General features: G+C 43.0%; 3 protein-coding genes across 3 annotated transcripts; 2 read left to right on the top strand and 1 right to left on the bottom strand.

Annotated features, from left to right (window-relative positions):
* Window positions 1–844: 844 nt before the first annotated feature.
* LOC129598487 (liprin-alpha-1-like) lies at window positions 845–8,739 on the top strand. Its single transcript, XM_055496411.1, has 19 exons — window positions 845–1,600; window positions 2,627–2,913; window positions 3,150–3,251; window positions 3,319–3,564; window positions 3,621–3,668; window positions 3,898–4,104; window positions 4,281–4,601; window positions 4,799–4,993; window positions 5,062–5,247; window positions 5,481–5,825; window positions 5,925–6,017; window positions 6,078–6,262; window positions 6,381–6,749; window positions 6,853–6,934; window positions 7,038–7,232; window positions 7,330–7,505; window positions 7,566–7,663; window positions 7,811–7,986; window positions 8,058–8,739. Exons 2-19 carry the CDS (start codon window positions 2,629–2,631, stop codon window positions 8,175–8,177), a joined length of 3,429 nt encoding a protein of 1,142 aa, XP_055352386.1. The 5' UTR covers window positions 845–1,600; window positions 2,627–2,628; the 3' UTR covers window positions 8,178–8,739.
* Window positions 8,740–9,291: 552 nt separating this feature from the next.
* Window positions 9,292–11,939, top strand: LOC129598495 (glutaminyl-peptide cyclotransferase-like). Its single transcript, XM_055496425.1, has 3 exons — window positions 9,292–9,483; window positions 9,671–9,944; window positions 11,022–11,939. The coding sequence occupies exons 1-3, from the start codon at window positions 9,434–9,436 to the stop codon at window positions 11,832–11,834; spliced, it is 1,137 nt and encodes a 378-aa protein (XP_055352400.1). The 5' UTR covers window positions 9,292–9,433; the 3' UTR covers window positions 11,835–11,939.
* A 375-nt stretch (window positions 11,940–12,314) lies between these two features.
* LOC129592356 (dynamin-like 120 kDa protein, mitochondrial) lies at window positions 12,315–16,337 on the bottom strand. Its single transcript, XM_055488371.1, is given in 5 exon segments — window positions 12,315–12,844; window positions 12,847–14,227; window positions 14,428–15,068; window positions 15,127–15,192; window positions 15,530–16,337. Coding segments are annotated over 5 exon segments (2,997 nt in total). The 5' UTR covers window positions 16,053–16,337; the 3' UTR covers window positions 12,315–12,458.
* Window positions 16,338–16,544: the final 207 nt, after the last annotated feature.

Genomic DNA, 16,544 nt, shown 5'->3' on the forward strand with positions numbered 1-16,544 from the left:
CACGTGCCAGCCGCAGCTACGGACTTTATTAAGTTTATTTGCTGTGCAGTTCTTAGTTCTTTTTTCTTAGCTCTTCTTAGCGTATAAATAAAGACATATACAGTATATTATTATTATGGTGTACGTAAACCGCCTAATTAAAATTTAGTTAAGCGATTAACATTTAACAGCATAATGTCGCTAGCCGGAAACGGAATACTTGATGTTTGGCTCAGCTGTCACTACGCACTGGCCATTACAAAAGACGCACAATCACTGTTATCTAACGGCGAAAAGCTTAACAGGCAAAATCACAAAAGCCGGTCGTTAAGCAAGTGTCGGCCACAACGTCGTCGTAAAGAAAAAAATTATTCCAATGGGGCAGACAAACCGAAAGGGAACGGGGATGATTCGTCATCATGACACTCCAGCCTGTCCGGAAAGCTGCGTTCCATTTAAATGATATTTGACAAGTTCACCTAATGTAGATTGACACAGGATACTGGCATCCTATGTGGAAACGGCGGAAAACACTGTCGTCCTGTAAGTTTTTCCGGTGAGTTCCGGCTAGCAACGGTGAGACACGCATCCGCGCAGCGTTTTGTTGTAATGTAGATATTTCTCTTCAACGCGGCAGGTACTGCAGTATCCCTGTAATTTCTGGTGCTGCGATGCATGAACCGATACAGGGCGATGCGTCGCTGCACTTCACAAAACAAATAAAGTTAGCGGTACTTCAAAATTCCTTGTGCCACACACAGCATTCCATATTCTTTCGAACGGGGATATCGTTGCATGATACAGAGTGTTATGGGCGGAGCTATCATTGTAATTTGTGAACTGTAGAAGACCATCAAGTTTTATGTATTTTTCTCCATTTTCGCTATAAAGCCATTCAGGGATCTTTTACTCCTATCCTGTTTCTCTCATTCCTCTCTCTGCCATTATTTTCCACCATGACAAATCAAACAACTTATCATTGTGGATTACAGCCATGTGATGGTGTTTGTACGTGCATTGCGCTTATTCGCGCGGAAATTTTTAATTGATCCGACTGGTGCCAGCCAGCCTGGATGCAGATGTGGGAGATATGGTTAGATTAAATTGCTATTAATCCATGTGCTGCTTATCCCAAATTATTAATAAGCACAACACTGCATCACGCATATCATGTAGCACATGCAGCCGATGATTATCGTCCTTCTTCGGTGGTTTCGGCTTTTCTGTGATAAGCTGATTTGATTCATTGCGACATTCTGCTAATTAACTTTGCATTTTTCCCTTTGCCAAAGAAGAGGGAGCGTGCAGGCTGCAGAGCAGATCAAAGATGGCCAGCATCGGGGGATTCCGTGATGGTTCCCATGTTTTACCATAATCTCCGGATGAATAAGGTTTTTTTGTCGCACAGTGATGACAATAACACTGTAAAACTTTATGGATCCGTCCGCATTCACATCATCCGATAATGTTGGAGTGCTTCCATACAACTATGTTTTCGTATTTATCTGCGCCATTCTGCGGTCCTTTTTTGGAGTCACTTATTGTTGCGTGGATTCGTTTGAGTGTTAATTAATTAATTAACTATCATCGATTGAGACGGGGAGGAATTGGTTCTAATTGAGTAAGTGATTATGTGTACGGTTTGCTAGTGGAGCGTGACATTTTTTTGCAAGTTTGCGATGTCGTAAAGCACTTGACCCAGATTATTTCCAAACAGACTTCAATGGCAAAATGGAGTTTTTCTTCTGTTTACAGTTCGTTCGCTCGTTTGGCGTAGTCGTAATAGAAAAACACAATACGGTATGCAAGAAAGTTGTCAGACACTGGAGACATGCGCAAGCATGACTTACTCATGCATTACTGGGCTCTTTTGGCAGACGTTTAGCTTTAATTGTCAGTTCCGCATTCTTTTGAGTTGGATTACTTTATATTTTATACTGTTTAATTATGAATTCGGTTCCTGACAGCTTGCGAGGGTTTTCGAAATTTTTACATCACGTGTACCCGTAAGCTCCCTTGCCCGCGGGGATGCCTTTGATGTTTTGCGACTGATGATAGGTTAGATTTTTGAAGGTTGTTGTCTGAACGTTCGCTGCAGTTTCAGGTGATTATGTTTTTTTTATATTTAATAGCACTAATTCTTTTTACTTTCTACGAGTATGAATGATATGATAGTCAGATAGTGCAACAACAGTTTTTAATTCGGAGCGGTAGCAAGAATGCAATTGTGCCTAAGAATGATTAGGTTATACGAGTAATTATGTTATTGGGATAATTAACAATAAACCTGTCTTACTGCCGGCAAAATCCGTCGTGGTATTAACTTTCCAGAAAAGCACAATAATTGCAATTGAAAACTGAAAAAATCAAGAATGCAGGAACTCACATAACAAAAGAGATCATATGCAATCAGTGCAGATATTAACGCGGCTGGCTAGGCTGATTTTGTCGTATCGGCGAAATCACGTTGATAATTACGGTAATAATATTGTTTTGATACAATAAAAATATTCATACGTTCTTTCCCTTGAAACGCTGGAAGCGGTTTTGGTTTGTGTTTTTTGTTGAACCGGAAACGCTTAGTTTTTGTGATTTGAATGATATCCCTGTTGGTTGTATATCTACATGATACATTTTCTGTTGTTAGGTATGTGGAGCAGTATGGAAATGATGGATATAATGCCAACAATTAACGAGGACGGTGTGAGCAGCAGAAGCTCCTTCAGTGGGGCGGCTGGCGATGGCGACGAAGGTGGTCACGGCGAAGATCCACAGTTTGAGCAGCTCATGGTCACTATGCTGGATGAGCGCGATAAGTATATGGAGGCCCTGCGCGATACGCAGGAGCAACTGAACGAAGCCAAGGCGCGCATCAGCGAACTTGAAAAAGAGGTGCAGTCACTCCAACACCAGCTGGACATCTCCCTTCCTCAGGTACTGTATCGCTGCTCTAGTAACTCTGGCATTTTTTCGACTTTTTGATTTCCTGTCATCGATACTAAATGTTTTCTCTTTTTCTAAATATGTAAATACGCATTAGGTTGTTTGCTGGGATTCTGCCGTATTGTATTTGTCTGCATTTTACAAAAAGCTCGTAACGTTCGGGTAGAGTCGCAAAAAATCAATTTATCGAGCGAATTAAGGATGCGCGTATTTCCTGACATTGACAGGATGTGGCTGTCCTCGTAAAGCAACTTAATCATCTCCGGCTGAATTTGGAAGAGCGTGATGAAGAGATCCAGGAATTGAAGGCCGAACGCAACAATACCAAGGTTTGTCCTTAGCCGAATTTATACTTCCTGGTTATACGAATAAAAACAAGTATTTTTTTATTATTAGCTGCTGTTGGAACATCTGGAATGTTTAGTCTCCCGCTATGATCGCACCATCCGGTCTACAGTGGTGCGACGCCAGGCGGGTGGAGGTTCCAATAGTCAAGCGTCCAATGAGCAGGAAGTGCTGCAAGCGTTGAAATCCCTCTTTGAGCACCATAAAGCCTTGGATGAGAAGGTCAGAAAGAAGCTGAGGGTGGCACAAGAACGCAATGAGATGCTGGAAGAAGAGTTGATAGTGCGGGATAAAGAGGTATGACTTAATCCAATCACATTACTTATAAGCGGTGAAAATGAATTCTTTTACAGATTTTTACGTTAAAAAGTGCTCTGGACCAACCGAAACCGCATTTGGAGGTGAGTATTATTGTAGATTTTGCAATTCTGTTTTATTAAAAGTGTAAACTACGTGAACTGATTTGTAAAAAAAGCTGCGACTTGTCTTGTTGATATTGTGTAGTAAAGGTTAAGTACATGTATGGTTTGCTTGTAGTGGACTGCAATCATTTCATGAAGCTGTATTTCATACTTTTGGTTACTTCTGTACTGTATTTCTTGTTTTTTCATTTGATGGTTGTGTTTCAAGGTTGCTGGGAATGGCCCCACTCTCGCCGAAGCGTCGACTTCGAAACCGGATGGTCTGCCCCCTTCTCCCTCCATGGCTACGTTTCTGGAAGCCCAGTCACAGTCAGCAAGAAAAATTGCCGAGCTGGAAAGCTACATAGCGCAGCAGAAAGAAGAGCTAGCCAAATTTAAAGATAACAGTGTTAAATTAAGCCGTGAATATGCCGAGGTACGAACTGAAATGAGTATTTTAAAGATTAGTTACTGTACTAGTACCTTTGTTATCAGCACCGTCGGATATATTGACAGCATACCGTCGTCATCGTGCATTTAATTTTACGCTAGTAGTTTATTCTAGTTTAAAACTGATCGCCGAATTTGTAAGCATTGTTTTAACCGCCGCAGGTTGCTGCCGCCAAACAAGACCTAGAAATCCGAATAGGCGGACTGGAGAAACGCCATCGGTCGACGCAGCAGGAGTCTGCATCCTTACAAGAGCTCACCACTAAATTAGAGAGTGACGTTGTCTCTAAGGAAGCTTCCATACGCGTGCTCAACGACAGACTACACAGTCTGCAGCAAATGTATGAATTAGCGGAAAAAGCGCTGACAGCACACGGGGATAGCGATGTAGATGGCGAGGAGAAACAGATGGGCGCTTCGGCTGAGGAGAACATGCGAAGACTGGAATCGCAACTGGAAGAAAAGAGAGCCGATGTATTACGGGTAATGAGAATAAAACCAGTTTCTTTTATCTTTGTGAATTTGGCTTATTTTGAGTGCTTTGGTCCGCAGTAATTTCGTCCATGGTTGAGCGGGCAGATTTTTTTGCTGTGGGCTTCATTGAATTGACCCTGGTCAAAATAATATGTAGCTTCCAACCTTTTGTACAGAAACATAGTCATTACGGTTCTTTTGCGTAGGGTCGACAAAGAGAGAAGATAAATGAGGAACATAATGCCAAATTAACGGAAACAGTGGAGAAATTGGTTGCCGAACAGAAAGATCGACTGCAGTCTCATCTGAAAGAGCGAATGGAGGCACTGGAGGAGAAAAATGCTCTGGTGCTTGAACTGGAGCGAACAAAGACGGAGCTGGAAGAATCTGTGGTTGCAAAGGTTTGTGACTGGTTACAAAGGATTGATTGTGTGAGTATGCATTAAACGGTGCTAATTGTTTACTGTAGCAACGTATGGACGATCAAATGCGACAGATGCAAGCGACCATTACTAATTTATCCTCGAGGAGCAATCCTCCGAACAACATGAATGGATATACTGATGGGATGGGTTATTCCGTTCAAAATGGTATGGGATCGCTCAGGAGAAATGCACCGGGTCGACAAAGAATTATTGATGGAGAACACTCAAAGGTATTTGCAGAATACGACCAACATAACATAATTTGACTGTTCTTGTTACTAATTTTTTAAATACAAATTGAAATCCTACGTTGTCTGCATGAGAATATTACGTAATCGTAAGGAGCCGGTTAATGGCGGTATTTGGAGAAAGGTCGAACTCAAATTTTGGTTAATGCTACTGCTATTTTCGAATTATTTTTAGCATCGCAAATGAATTAGCAAAACATGATTTTTTAATGCAGATTCAAGTGCTGACGACCGGCGAGGCCGAATGGGAAAAAGTCCAGCAAGCCCATGTTTTAGCCAATGTTCAGCATGCATTTGATTGCGTTGATGCCCATATGGACGATTTTGATGAGCGACATTTATTCGCCAGTGGCGATATGTTATCGCCGTCCGGTCAAACTGATGCGCAGAGTTTAGCAATGATGCTGCAGCAGCAGCTGGATGCTATAAATCACGAAATCCGGATGATCCAGGAAGAAAAACAGAATGCCGAGTTGCGAACGGAAGAACTCGAAAGCCAAGTGGGCAGTATCGATTTTCATTATATTGGACGTAAATCACCCGAGCGGCTTCCGCGTGGCGTAAGTTGCGCTGATAAGGATTCTCCATGGATCGTTGGCGTTGAATTTCATAGTGAAGAGCTAACAAAGTATGGAAATTGGGCTTTTTTACTTGTTTAGGAAATGGAGACAACCGGTGTTTACGGCTCGAATGGTAACGGAGGGGCGGGACATGAGAAACTCAATCCCGTCATGATGCTAGCGGAGATCGAGGTTTGTGTCTTGTGTTTAGTACGGTTGCGCTCATTGATGGGTTGCGTTGATGACGGATAGAAGGACTGGAAGGAAACTGATGATGTTCATACCATTGTCCATGAGGGAAGTCCGCCGTCCAATCCTGTTAATGTGCCACAATCCAACACGTTCCCGCGAAGCGTAAATGGAGTCGCCGGTGGACCGGCGATGTACGATCGTTCTGGACACACACACGGTTTAGGATTTGTTGATGGTGGAGTCACGTGAGTGCCAAATACATTTTTTAACTTTAGTAACATCGAGCGCGAAGGGAACACCTTTGTTAGCTGAAAATCTATTTTTTAGCAGGTTTTCGTATTTATTTCCATTATTTTTTTACAGGTACGCGAATCATTTGAACCGCAGCGGGAATATGGAGAGTTCTCATGATACGCCCAGTCCGGTGAGCAGCGGGCATTCCAGCCAGGATTCCCTGCACCGACAAGTGCAACCGGGCTTTCCCGTGCAAAAGAAACGCAGCATCCGCAATTCATTTGGGAAATTATTCAATAAGAAAGAGAAGAAAGTCTTGCAACAGACAGCCAATCAGCAGGCTGCTGCTGGTGGATCACGGAGCCTGGTGCACATTGCGCACAATGATGTGGATCTCTTTTCGCCGGAACGAGACGCCGAGCCGAATGGGCCTTTGGAGCGGCTGCCGGGAGCGAGTCCAGGCGGACCGGTGGATTTTGATCGCAGGAAAAGAAAGAAGTTCGTTGATGTTAATTACCTGTATTCTGGTGTTCTTGATAAATGCCGTAGTTTGCAGAATTTCTTTATTTTTTTACAATAGTTCAAGCAAAGTAATTTTTAGGGTGGATATACTGACTGCAGCCCTCAATAAAGGCGACCCATTCGTCATGTGGGATGGAGCGACCATTGTCGCATGGTTGGAGGTACGGTTTTGCGCCTGACTTTTTTTTCTTAGTATTTTGGGATCTACCTTTTGTTCAGTACGTGCGCTGTGCAAAACAAACTTCGCTTCGTTTCTTTATTTAGGTTTGGGTGGGGATGCCGGATTGGTACGTGTCAGTCTGCAAGTCAAATGTGAAGAGTGGCGCGATCATGGCCTCTCTAAGTGATACGGAGATGCAGCGGGAGATCGGCATTGCTAATCCGTTACACCGATTGAAACTACGTCTCGCTATTCAGGAAATGGTCGATATCACGAGTCCATCTGCCACGAAGACTACGGTAATTGACAATAGTTAGCTGTTATATAAATATTGCGCATTGAATTCCTTACGTCGTTGCGACATTTCGTGGTGACTGAGATCAACTCCCTTTTCAGAGGGCCGCGTTCGCTGGAATGAACCACGAATGGGTGGGAAACTACTGGTTACCGTCGCTGGGCTTGCCGCAGTACCGGTCGACCTTCATGGAATGTTTGGTTGATGCACGGATGCTTGATCATCTCACTAAGAAAGATCTCCGCGGCCAATTAAAAATGGTCGATGGATTCCATCGGTAGTTTAAGTGGTCCTAGGATATTTATGGTTTAATTCATGCTGTTCTTTTTCATTGTAGAACAAGTTTCCAATACGGAATCGCTTGTCTGGATCGGTTAGGCTTCAATCGTCGAGAACTAGAAGAGCGCCGTAAACGTTGCGAAACTGAACCAAAGGGTAATTTGACTCAGTTTCATTGCCAGCTTTCTGTAGTTCCACGCTAGCGTTTCATTGATTAAATTTTTCTTTTAATATTGGAGTGAATAGTGTAAAAAGTTATATGCTATCTGCATGTTCCTTGTCATTGGTTTCTTGCCATTTCAGACGTGATTGTGTGGTCGAATGACCGCGTTATACAGTGGATCGTGGCCATTGGCTTGAAGGAATTTGCCGAAAATCTCCAAGAGTCCGGAATTCACGGCGCCGTCATAGCGCTGGATGAGGCTTTTGATCATAACAGTTTGGCCTTAGCGCTGCAAATACCTACGCAAAATCGTTTCGTACGTGTTGGAATCTTTTCGCTGCATTTTTTTATGCGCAACTGCTAAAAATAATTTGCCGAATATTTTAGGCACGAGAACTTCTGGAGCGCGAACTGCGGGATTTGATCAACACCGCTACCGATCGCAGGCATTCTGTGGGAGTGCCGGGTCAGTCTAGCGCCAACGCTCGTCTGCACCACACGTTGTAGTTGTGTTTGATCAGCGGAAATGGGCGCTTCTCAAGGGCGGTGAATTTGTGCGATGTGCGTTCGGTGATCCCTGATATACCTCTTCCGTTGTGGAAATGACTGCTATACCATGACGGTCCAGTGGGCACAGAGCGACGGCTCTGTGTCGTGCCCCCGCGGACAATGGTTGTTGTCTGTGATTTGTGCGGAGTTGGGAATGGATGGTTTTTATTCCGCTTTTTAGTCTCTTCGTCGTGGCAGCTGTTCGTGTTTCAATGGACCAAAGACGCTTTTCGAGTCTCTTTCCCCTGGGTGCAGCTCGCTCGCTGCGGGGACGCTTTTTTGCTTCCTTTTTGTCGTTTTGTTGCTTTTTAAAATTAATGACAGTCATCGTTTCCAGTTTTTGCAATTGGTGTCCAAAGGTAATCCCAGTGTGTATTGGATAGCTCATTGAAGTGATTGTTATTCAATCTTGGTTTTCACTGCTGATTTTCTCGTTTTAAATTGTAGAATTATCTGCTATGATGCTTGGGTTATTTGAAACGGCTGATTTGTAATTCAAAAAAACTCATTTGGAATTGAATTAATGTTTTGCGGTTCTACTCTGTAGATTGGCTTGTCGTAAATGAAGGTGGTTCACACAGTTATCAGTGCAACTCACTGCCAGTGTGGAAGAAAACCAACTTCGTTACTGGTCAATGAGTGATACTCCCGGATCATCCATTAAACTTTTTTTTAAACAACGTGCAAAATTTAAATCTTCAAAACTTTTTGGGTGGTCAGATGACCTGCAAATATTTCGAATTTGAAGTGTGTCAAGTAATAGCTAATGCAACATGCTAATCATGCACATATATTTATTTACATATATTGTCCCACTGAGACATGTTTCCCTCATTTGTTAAAATTCCAGTTAGCTTACGCGGTCCTAATTAATATACGCTAACAAAAAGAAACATTTCAGTAGATTTTAAAATCTACTTTGTAATACAAATTTTTGTAGAACATTTGCTCTAAGGAAGTAAGTTTTATCGTGGACAGTTTCAACTCCGGCGATATTAATCTTGTCGTTGCTGTTGTTTCCCAGTACATTCATTTTCCGGTTTAGCGCATATTATGGCTTCACTCGTTAAAAAACCATTTGAGCGCTGAAGGCATTTGTGTTTTTCACTAGAGTAGTGCGCTTGCCGCATACACAAGCATTTTTGCCAATTCATATGTCTCCATTGTTATCGCAGTAGTTTTTCGAGTAAATATAGTTATGGTAACGCGGATACATGTGGCGACTATCATTACGGCGCATCGTCATTGTGGGCTTCTCGATTCTGTGAGTATACATTGACAACAACACGTAGCTAGCAACATGTGTGCTCATTTTTCCTCCGCACTTTCGGACCTGATTTTGGCTGCCGCCATTTCGTGATGAATTCTGTGGCCACGTTGCTTCATATTTTACTGTAGTAATTTGCCTGCACTGCTGTGATTATGAATACAACATCCTTCTTTTCTGATAGCGCCTTGGCGTATCTGTTCCAGCTGCTGAGTTTCGCATCCTTTAGCAATTCCTCCAATGCCCAGGACGCCAGGCAGAATGCCGCGGCCAAGCGGCAACTGGGCAATCCACCGCAATGGTTTTTTGATAAAACCAGCAGTCCGCTGACCGCGGCTTCCGATGATCAGCTGAGGAGTTTGGCGGGATTATCGAACAAGGAGCGATTTTTGGGATTACTGCAACCTATTCTAATTCCCAGAGTTTCGGGAACTCAGGGAAATCTGCAAGTTCAACAGGTTAGCTGTTAGCAAACCTTTTTACTGTTTACAGGACGGAATATCCACAAATTGTATTATTGTTATTTTACAGTGTACGGTAGGAAAACATTCTTTTTAACTGTTTTCAAAAATTTTGGAAACGTTTATGCAGAGCGCAATCGAAATACTAGCAAGAAACTGCATTTAAGTACATTGCGAAATGTTTACTTATTTTATTAGTCCAGTACTTCTTTTTCGTTTTTTTCTAACTGTACCAATTTGGGATTTTTGTAGATCACATACATGAAATTCCTAAAACGTGAAACTGAAATATTGTCGCGCTTAAATTAAGTTTGATTTTGAGTCTTGCGTGATGAATGCATTTACGTGTAGATATGTAATTAATGATGTAATTATATGTTGTTTTGCTTGGGTACTGCATAATTTGCTAAAATATTGTTCAGCTTATATCATAATGGCCCTGTATAATCAGTAACAAATTTGCCAGTTTACTTCCTAACTGTGAAAAAGCTAAATATGCTGCGCTATTGTTTTTGTTCTTATTTGGACCATCCATCGATTGTTAGCTTGTAGTTTTTAGTGACCGTGAGTGCGCGTTCAAGTTGCGCTGGAATGTAACTGTATAAATATTTGCACAAGAATTGTTTTGTTCGAATTTCGTAACGATTTGAAGAGGTATTGGTAAATTGTAGTCGTCTCATCTTTCATGCATCTCTGTTGCGTAAGTCGTTCTTGCGTAGGTCATGCGCTCTGTATAATTTTTTGGCACTTCGGAATGTTAATTTTTTTTGCATGTATTTTGTGCACGTTTTGGTAAATAATGAGTTGTTGTGGGTTGCCGGCACTTGCTGCTTGCAGTCACGTTGGTTGTTTGAAAACGGTGATTATGCAGGAAAACAGATTAATCTGGCAAAAGTTAGCGTTCTCGAGGAAAGCGGTAAGAAACTTGCACAGTGCTCACCCCGAAAAACGCAGACAGTAAATACTAAATATACCTAAGTTTTTCAAGGACACTTGATTTCCTCAAGGCAGAATTTAAAACTTTTCCTGTGATGACTAAGGTAAATTGGTAATTATTGCTCCCTGTTTTGATAGTTTTTAATAACCACGCTCCAGAACCTGGGATACACGATTGAACTGGATAAATTCGACGATTCACCACCGGCTCCGCACGCCAGGCGCACTTTTACAAATATCATAGCCACCTTAGACCCGAATGCGCCGCGACGTCTAGTTCTGGTATGCCACTATGATTCCAAATTTGATTCCCGTGGGGAATTCGTGGGCGCTACGGATTCCGCCGTCCCTTGTGCCATGTTACTAGATCTCGCCACCGCCCTTCGTGGACGCGTTGACAACCGCTCGACCAAACAGGATATCACGCTGCAGTTACTATTCATGGATGGCGAAGAAGCTTTCGGGGAGTGGTCGGCGACGGATTCCTTGTATGGGGCTCGTCACTTGGCGAATAGTTGGTCGCGTACGCGCAACCGATTTGCGCCGGATGTGGCGTCGATGAATGAACTCTCTTCTATGGATGTGTTTGTGTTGTTGGATTTAATTGGTACTACGGATACCAATTTCCGGAATTTCTTTTCGTCGACGGGTGACTTGTACAATCAGTTATCGAAGGATGAAGATCGGCTGGCGCAGCTACGATTAATTAAACAGTGGGGACGGCTTGATAATTACTTCGATCGCGGTGGATTTCCTGTTGGAATGATCGACGATGATCACCGACCGTTCATGGAGAAGGGTGTTAAAATTGTGCATTTAATTTCGTATCCGTTCCCCAGTGTGTGGCACAAGTACGAGGACAATATTGCCAATATTCACTACGATACGGTGGATGACATTAATAAGATATTACGTGTGTTCGTTTGTGAATACCTTTCCTGCCGATTTTGATTCTGTGATTGTTGATCGTTTTTCGATGCAGCTATTTTAGTGTTTTGAAGGTTTGAGTGTACCATTCCGTACAAGATTTCTATCTTTTAAAGAATATATATTTCGCCTGGAAAAATTGTTACCTACCACAAATCTGGTTGAAAATTTCAAGTTGTTTTTGCGGTAAAATAGATTCCCACGTTTTGCACAAATTATCAACCCGTTTATTAAACATCCGTATTCATATTCACCGTGAAGTTCACTTCGCTTCTCTCATGTACAGATAACTTGGAAATTAGGAGAGTGACAGTCGAAAGTGGCGGTGAAATTGTAAAGCGGAAATATTTTCAGTGCGTTGTACGTAATAGCTGAAAATCATGAACAAATTCCACCGAAGATTCTGATGGTCTTATTGGTCTATGAGAGTTTATGCCATGTGATGTAATTACTACAGTATTTTATCCGAAGCTAACGGAAGATGTGGCCGGGATATTTGCTGGAGAGGCATTTCTTCTAAATGATTATTCGCCGTTATTGATTAACGCCCTTTACGGCTTCAAACTGTATTCCAGTTCAGAATGCCAAAACTTCGATAAAAACCAGAAAGTACAACAATCAAGTAACTTTAATAAAATCGAAAACACATCACAAGCTGAACGCAAACCTAGTGCGTTTGGTTCTCTCTTCATCAGACAGAACAGTTATAAAACCATCTAATTTCTCTTGAATCTGCCGTATTTGCTTGAGCTTCTCCGCCAAATCCACGCGTTTCCCACTGAAATACTTCTGGAGACTACTTGACGTCTGACCAAATTCATTAACCGTGCGCTTCAGTTCGCGCTCAAACCGTCTGACTTCCGATTCATCAATTTGCTGCGCCAAAGACCGACTCGTCTGACTGATCATCCGTCGTACTCTGGAGAACAGCAGCGCATCATCACAATTGACTTCATCATCCAGAGATCCCTTTTTGTACTGATAAAACGCATTACGGCAGGAATCCGCGCGCTTTGAGGCATCCTTCAAAAAACCTGTCGTTTAAGTAAACTCCACAATATCTTAATGGTCTCGTTATCCACGACGACTTTTTTCAATTCCAAATTCTTTCTCACGGCATTCACTTCATCCGCACTCAGATCCGCCATTATAGGAGCACTTCGCGCTTTCTGAACTTTTTCTAATTCCAGAAGCGTTTCTCTTGCAGCATTTTGATGCTGACTCAGTGACTTCCATCTCAACCATCGCTCTCGAAATCCCGGTCCCAACTGTTCCCGGAACTCTTTCTGTAAATCATCCAGCTTTTCCGATACAGCATTCTGCCAGAATTCCACAGCATGATCCCAGATGAGATTGGTCGCAATGGAATGATCGTCAAGCGCGTTGATAACCAGACTCCGCAATCTGTCGATGGCTTGCCGTTCCCATTTGTGTCTATCTAAGGCCACTTCGACGGCGCCTCTCTTGATTTCATCATAGATGGAATCGCGGTCGGCAATCTCCTTCATTCCCGCTTCTACCAGCTTTCGAATTTCATTTTTCATAGCATTTGATCCCACTGCCAAGCATAACTGCTCCAGATTCTTCTCCCGCCATTCGCGCAGTTTGATGTCAATGATGGTGTTAAACATGGGACGGGTTTCCGCTGCCGCAGCTGGAAAGTAAATATTCTCGAATAAATACGGAGAAAACCGCTTCCATAAATCCTCTTCTATGATCTTAATCCAACCAATGTTTGCTGTTAGACATGCGGTCATAATGTCATCCATGATTTTTACTCGCGAGCGCTCGTACAATTCCTTGCGATCCATCGGGCGATGCTTGGGGAAATGATTCTTCCACTCGGCTTCCAAATTAAATCGTTGGGCTTTCAAATTCAAAGATTGCGCTTCTACTGTCTCTTTAACCATACGCCAAAATCGTTCCGACACGGCGTGACTCAGGTTTTTGGTTGTGGTCTGATGGGCCTTGAATACTCCTTGTTTTAGCAGCGCCGACCGCCGAAAGTATTCTTGTTCGTACTTTTGAATTTCTTCAATGCTGTCGTCTTTATTTCCCCTACCGGTAACCACAGCAAAGTATCCCAGGGCTTTCATTGGGAATAAGCGACCTTCAAGGATCTTTCTTATTCTCTCAGGATTCATGACACTTTTTTCCGCCAGATCTATCTTGGTCAAGACAAAAATAGTACGCGCGCCCTCCGGATCGATGGAGTTTACCAGATCGGTGACATTACTCCGTTCGGCATCAATGGAACCGTCTTGAATGCAGAGAATGATAGCGTTCGGATTCTGCATGTAGGTGCGGCTGAGGGAGAAAATAGTATCTTTGGTATCAGTAGCCATGTCTGCCGTAACAGTCGCTATTATTCCTGGGAGATCAACCAATACCATACGACTGAGGCCCGGTCCTTTCACCTACAGCACACCCCGTCAGTTTAAGACAGTAGACAGAATAATGTTTTTTTTTTGTTCTGTCAGCGCATCGCAAAAATTATAACTAACAATAAGAAATTAAACTCCAAAATCTATTAACTAAAATTAGTTCAACAAATTCTCAAATAATCATTTTATTTTCTAAAATACCAGCTATTACTAAGTAATAAAGTATTACTAACCGATAGAGATATCACATCTTTACTGACGGTGCGCCCATCCCGCACACTGGCCCGCATCCGCATCTCAATCTCCCTTCTTAAATCCACTAAATCCCGTTCGCTATCCAAATCATAATCTCGACTGGAATCCCGCAAGCGGGCAATCCGATCTGGTCCATCACTGAGCGTCACCTGTACCGGTGCCCGTGTCATCATCTCACCGGCGCCGCGGGGGAAAATCCGCGCTTGAGCAATCATCTCTAGTACACTCGTTTTCCCCGCGCTCTGATCACCCACCACGACAATCCGCGGCAAATGGTCCTGACTATTAAAGGCACTATCGTATGACGAGAGCAGATCCAGAATTTCCGAATACATTTCAATGGGGCTCTGTGTTGATGGCGGCCGCACAGCAGTGCGATCACGATTGGCGTCACGGATTTCGTTTAAAGTGTCGCGGAGTTCACGGTTCTCCTGTTCTAGTCTGTCAATAGCCATCTGGCCGGCTGCATGGAGTCGCCGCAGTTCGTTTTCCAGATCCACCACCAGGCGCTCCTTGTCAGCCTTTTTCCGGCGCTCTTCGCGCACTTCTTTGGTCGGCGCCGGTTTACTCGAGGCAATGGGTGGAACGGGAACGGTGATGGTCGTTGGTTGGTCGGCATCTGCCAGTACAAACAATCATTTCTTAGCAAAACAATGTAACGATTATGATTCTCTTACATAACGACGGAATCGGAAAACTTATGCTTCCTGCTCCCATAGCATTGAAAAATGGAAGCGAATATCCTACAAGAACAGACAATCTCACCAGCACGAAAAAATTAATAGAAATTTAAAAGGAATGCATTCCTCGTGTATCAAAATACCGGCAAACGTAAGAGTACACGCAGGGCGTAATAAAAATAACTAACCGTAAGTTTAGAAGTACTCAAAATCAGCACACGAAAACATGAATACGTTCGTATAAATTAGAAAAAAATAAGGCAATATTCAGAGGACGTAAATCACGCAATGGTTTATTTTGTAATCTATCACTATCTTAAAATTTATTTTGTATCCCATATTTATGGGTGCTTATCGATTTTTGCACATAAAAAAAACATGTGGCGCACAATTTTTCTACCTTCCGGATTTCCTTCTTCATCTGACGGATGCTCGCCAATTCCGTCCCGAATTTGTGAGCCTAATCGTTTCTCCAAATCTAACAACCATGTATTCGCTCGATCCAGTCCGTCGTGCGCGAACGTCGCCACAGCTCCTCCCCCGACTTCCGCATTCCGCCGGATCCTATCCCACATGGTATTGAGCTTTTCAGCTGTCGCGTCGGGAAAATACTGGGAAAAATCAGGAAGCTCCGGCAATTGTTCTCTGAATTTTTCATATTTATCCTTCAGGGCGACTCCGCCGCCGACCGCGCCCCCAATAATCCAGTAACGGAGTTTCAGAACCTGCCGTGCAATGGTAGCCACCCCGAAATATCTAATTCCCAGGGGTCTTACGACTGGAGAAAAGTATGGACTTGGAGAAATAAGGACGGATTGGGAAGAGCCGATGCGCAGAGGACGATGGGCCAATACATGGTACCGTCGACCGAAACCTCCGATGGAGTGGCATTTCGGAGAAGCCCGAAGAAATTCGGTTAACATCTTAGATAAAGACTAACAAAAAATGACGCTGAAGAGCGCAACGAATCTGCAAGGATCAACACAAAAAACGGTCCGGGATCTCAGCTGGCGTTGCATCATCACTGGCCACTGCCAGCTTCACTAGCTTTTCACACCAAGCTTACGAAAAATCCGCATTGTATATGAGTGCATCAAGATTTCATGATTCCCAAAATTTATAACTATAAATCATAAATCCACAAAACTCATAAATCCATAGCAAAATTTAGAAAAAATTTAAAAAAAGCGGCCCTGTCCTGCTTAAAACTACTGTAACTAATAATTTCTCATCTTTTTTTTTCCCCATGCGTTGAGTGGTGCGCCGAGCCACCGAGAATATCACACTATAACAGGGAAGTCAGCAGCAGCGCTTTATTTGTCAACGGCGAAGCGAATTGGAAGTTGATCGCCTCGCAAAGGCAGACAGCAAAAAACCAGCGACATCTGTGGCGTCTTTTAAAAACTTATTCAGTA

Source organism: Paramacrobiotus metropolitanus, unplaced genomic scaffold (genome assembly GCF_019649055.1).
Source record: "Paramacrobiotus metropolitanus isolate TYO unplaced genomic scaffold, Prichtersi_v1.0 Parri_scaffold0000003, whole genome shotgun sequence".
NCBI lineage: Eukaryota > Metazoa > Tardigrada > Eutardigrada > Parachela > Macrobiotidae > Paramacrobiotus > Paramacrobiotus metropolitanus.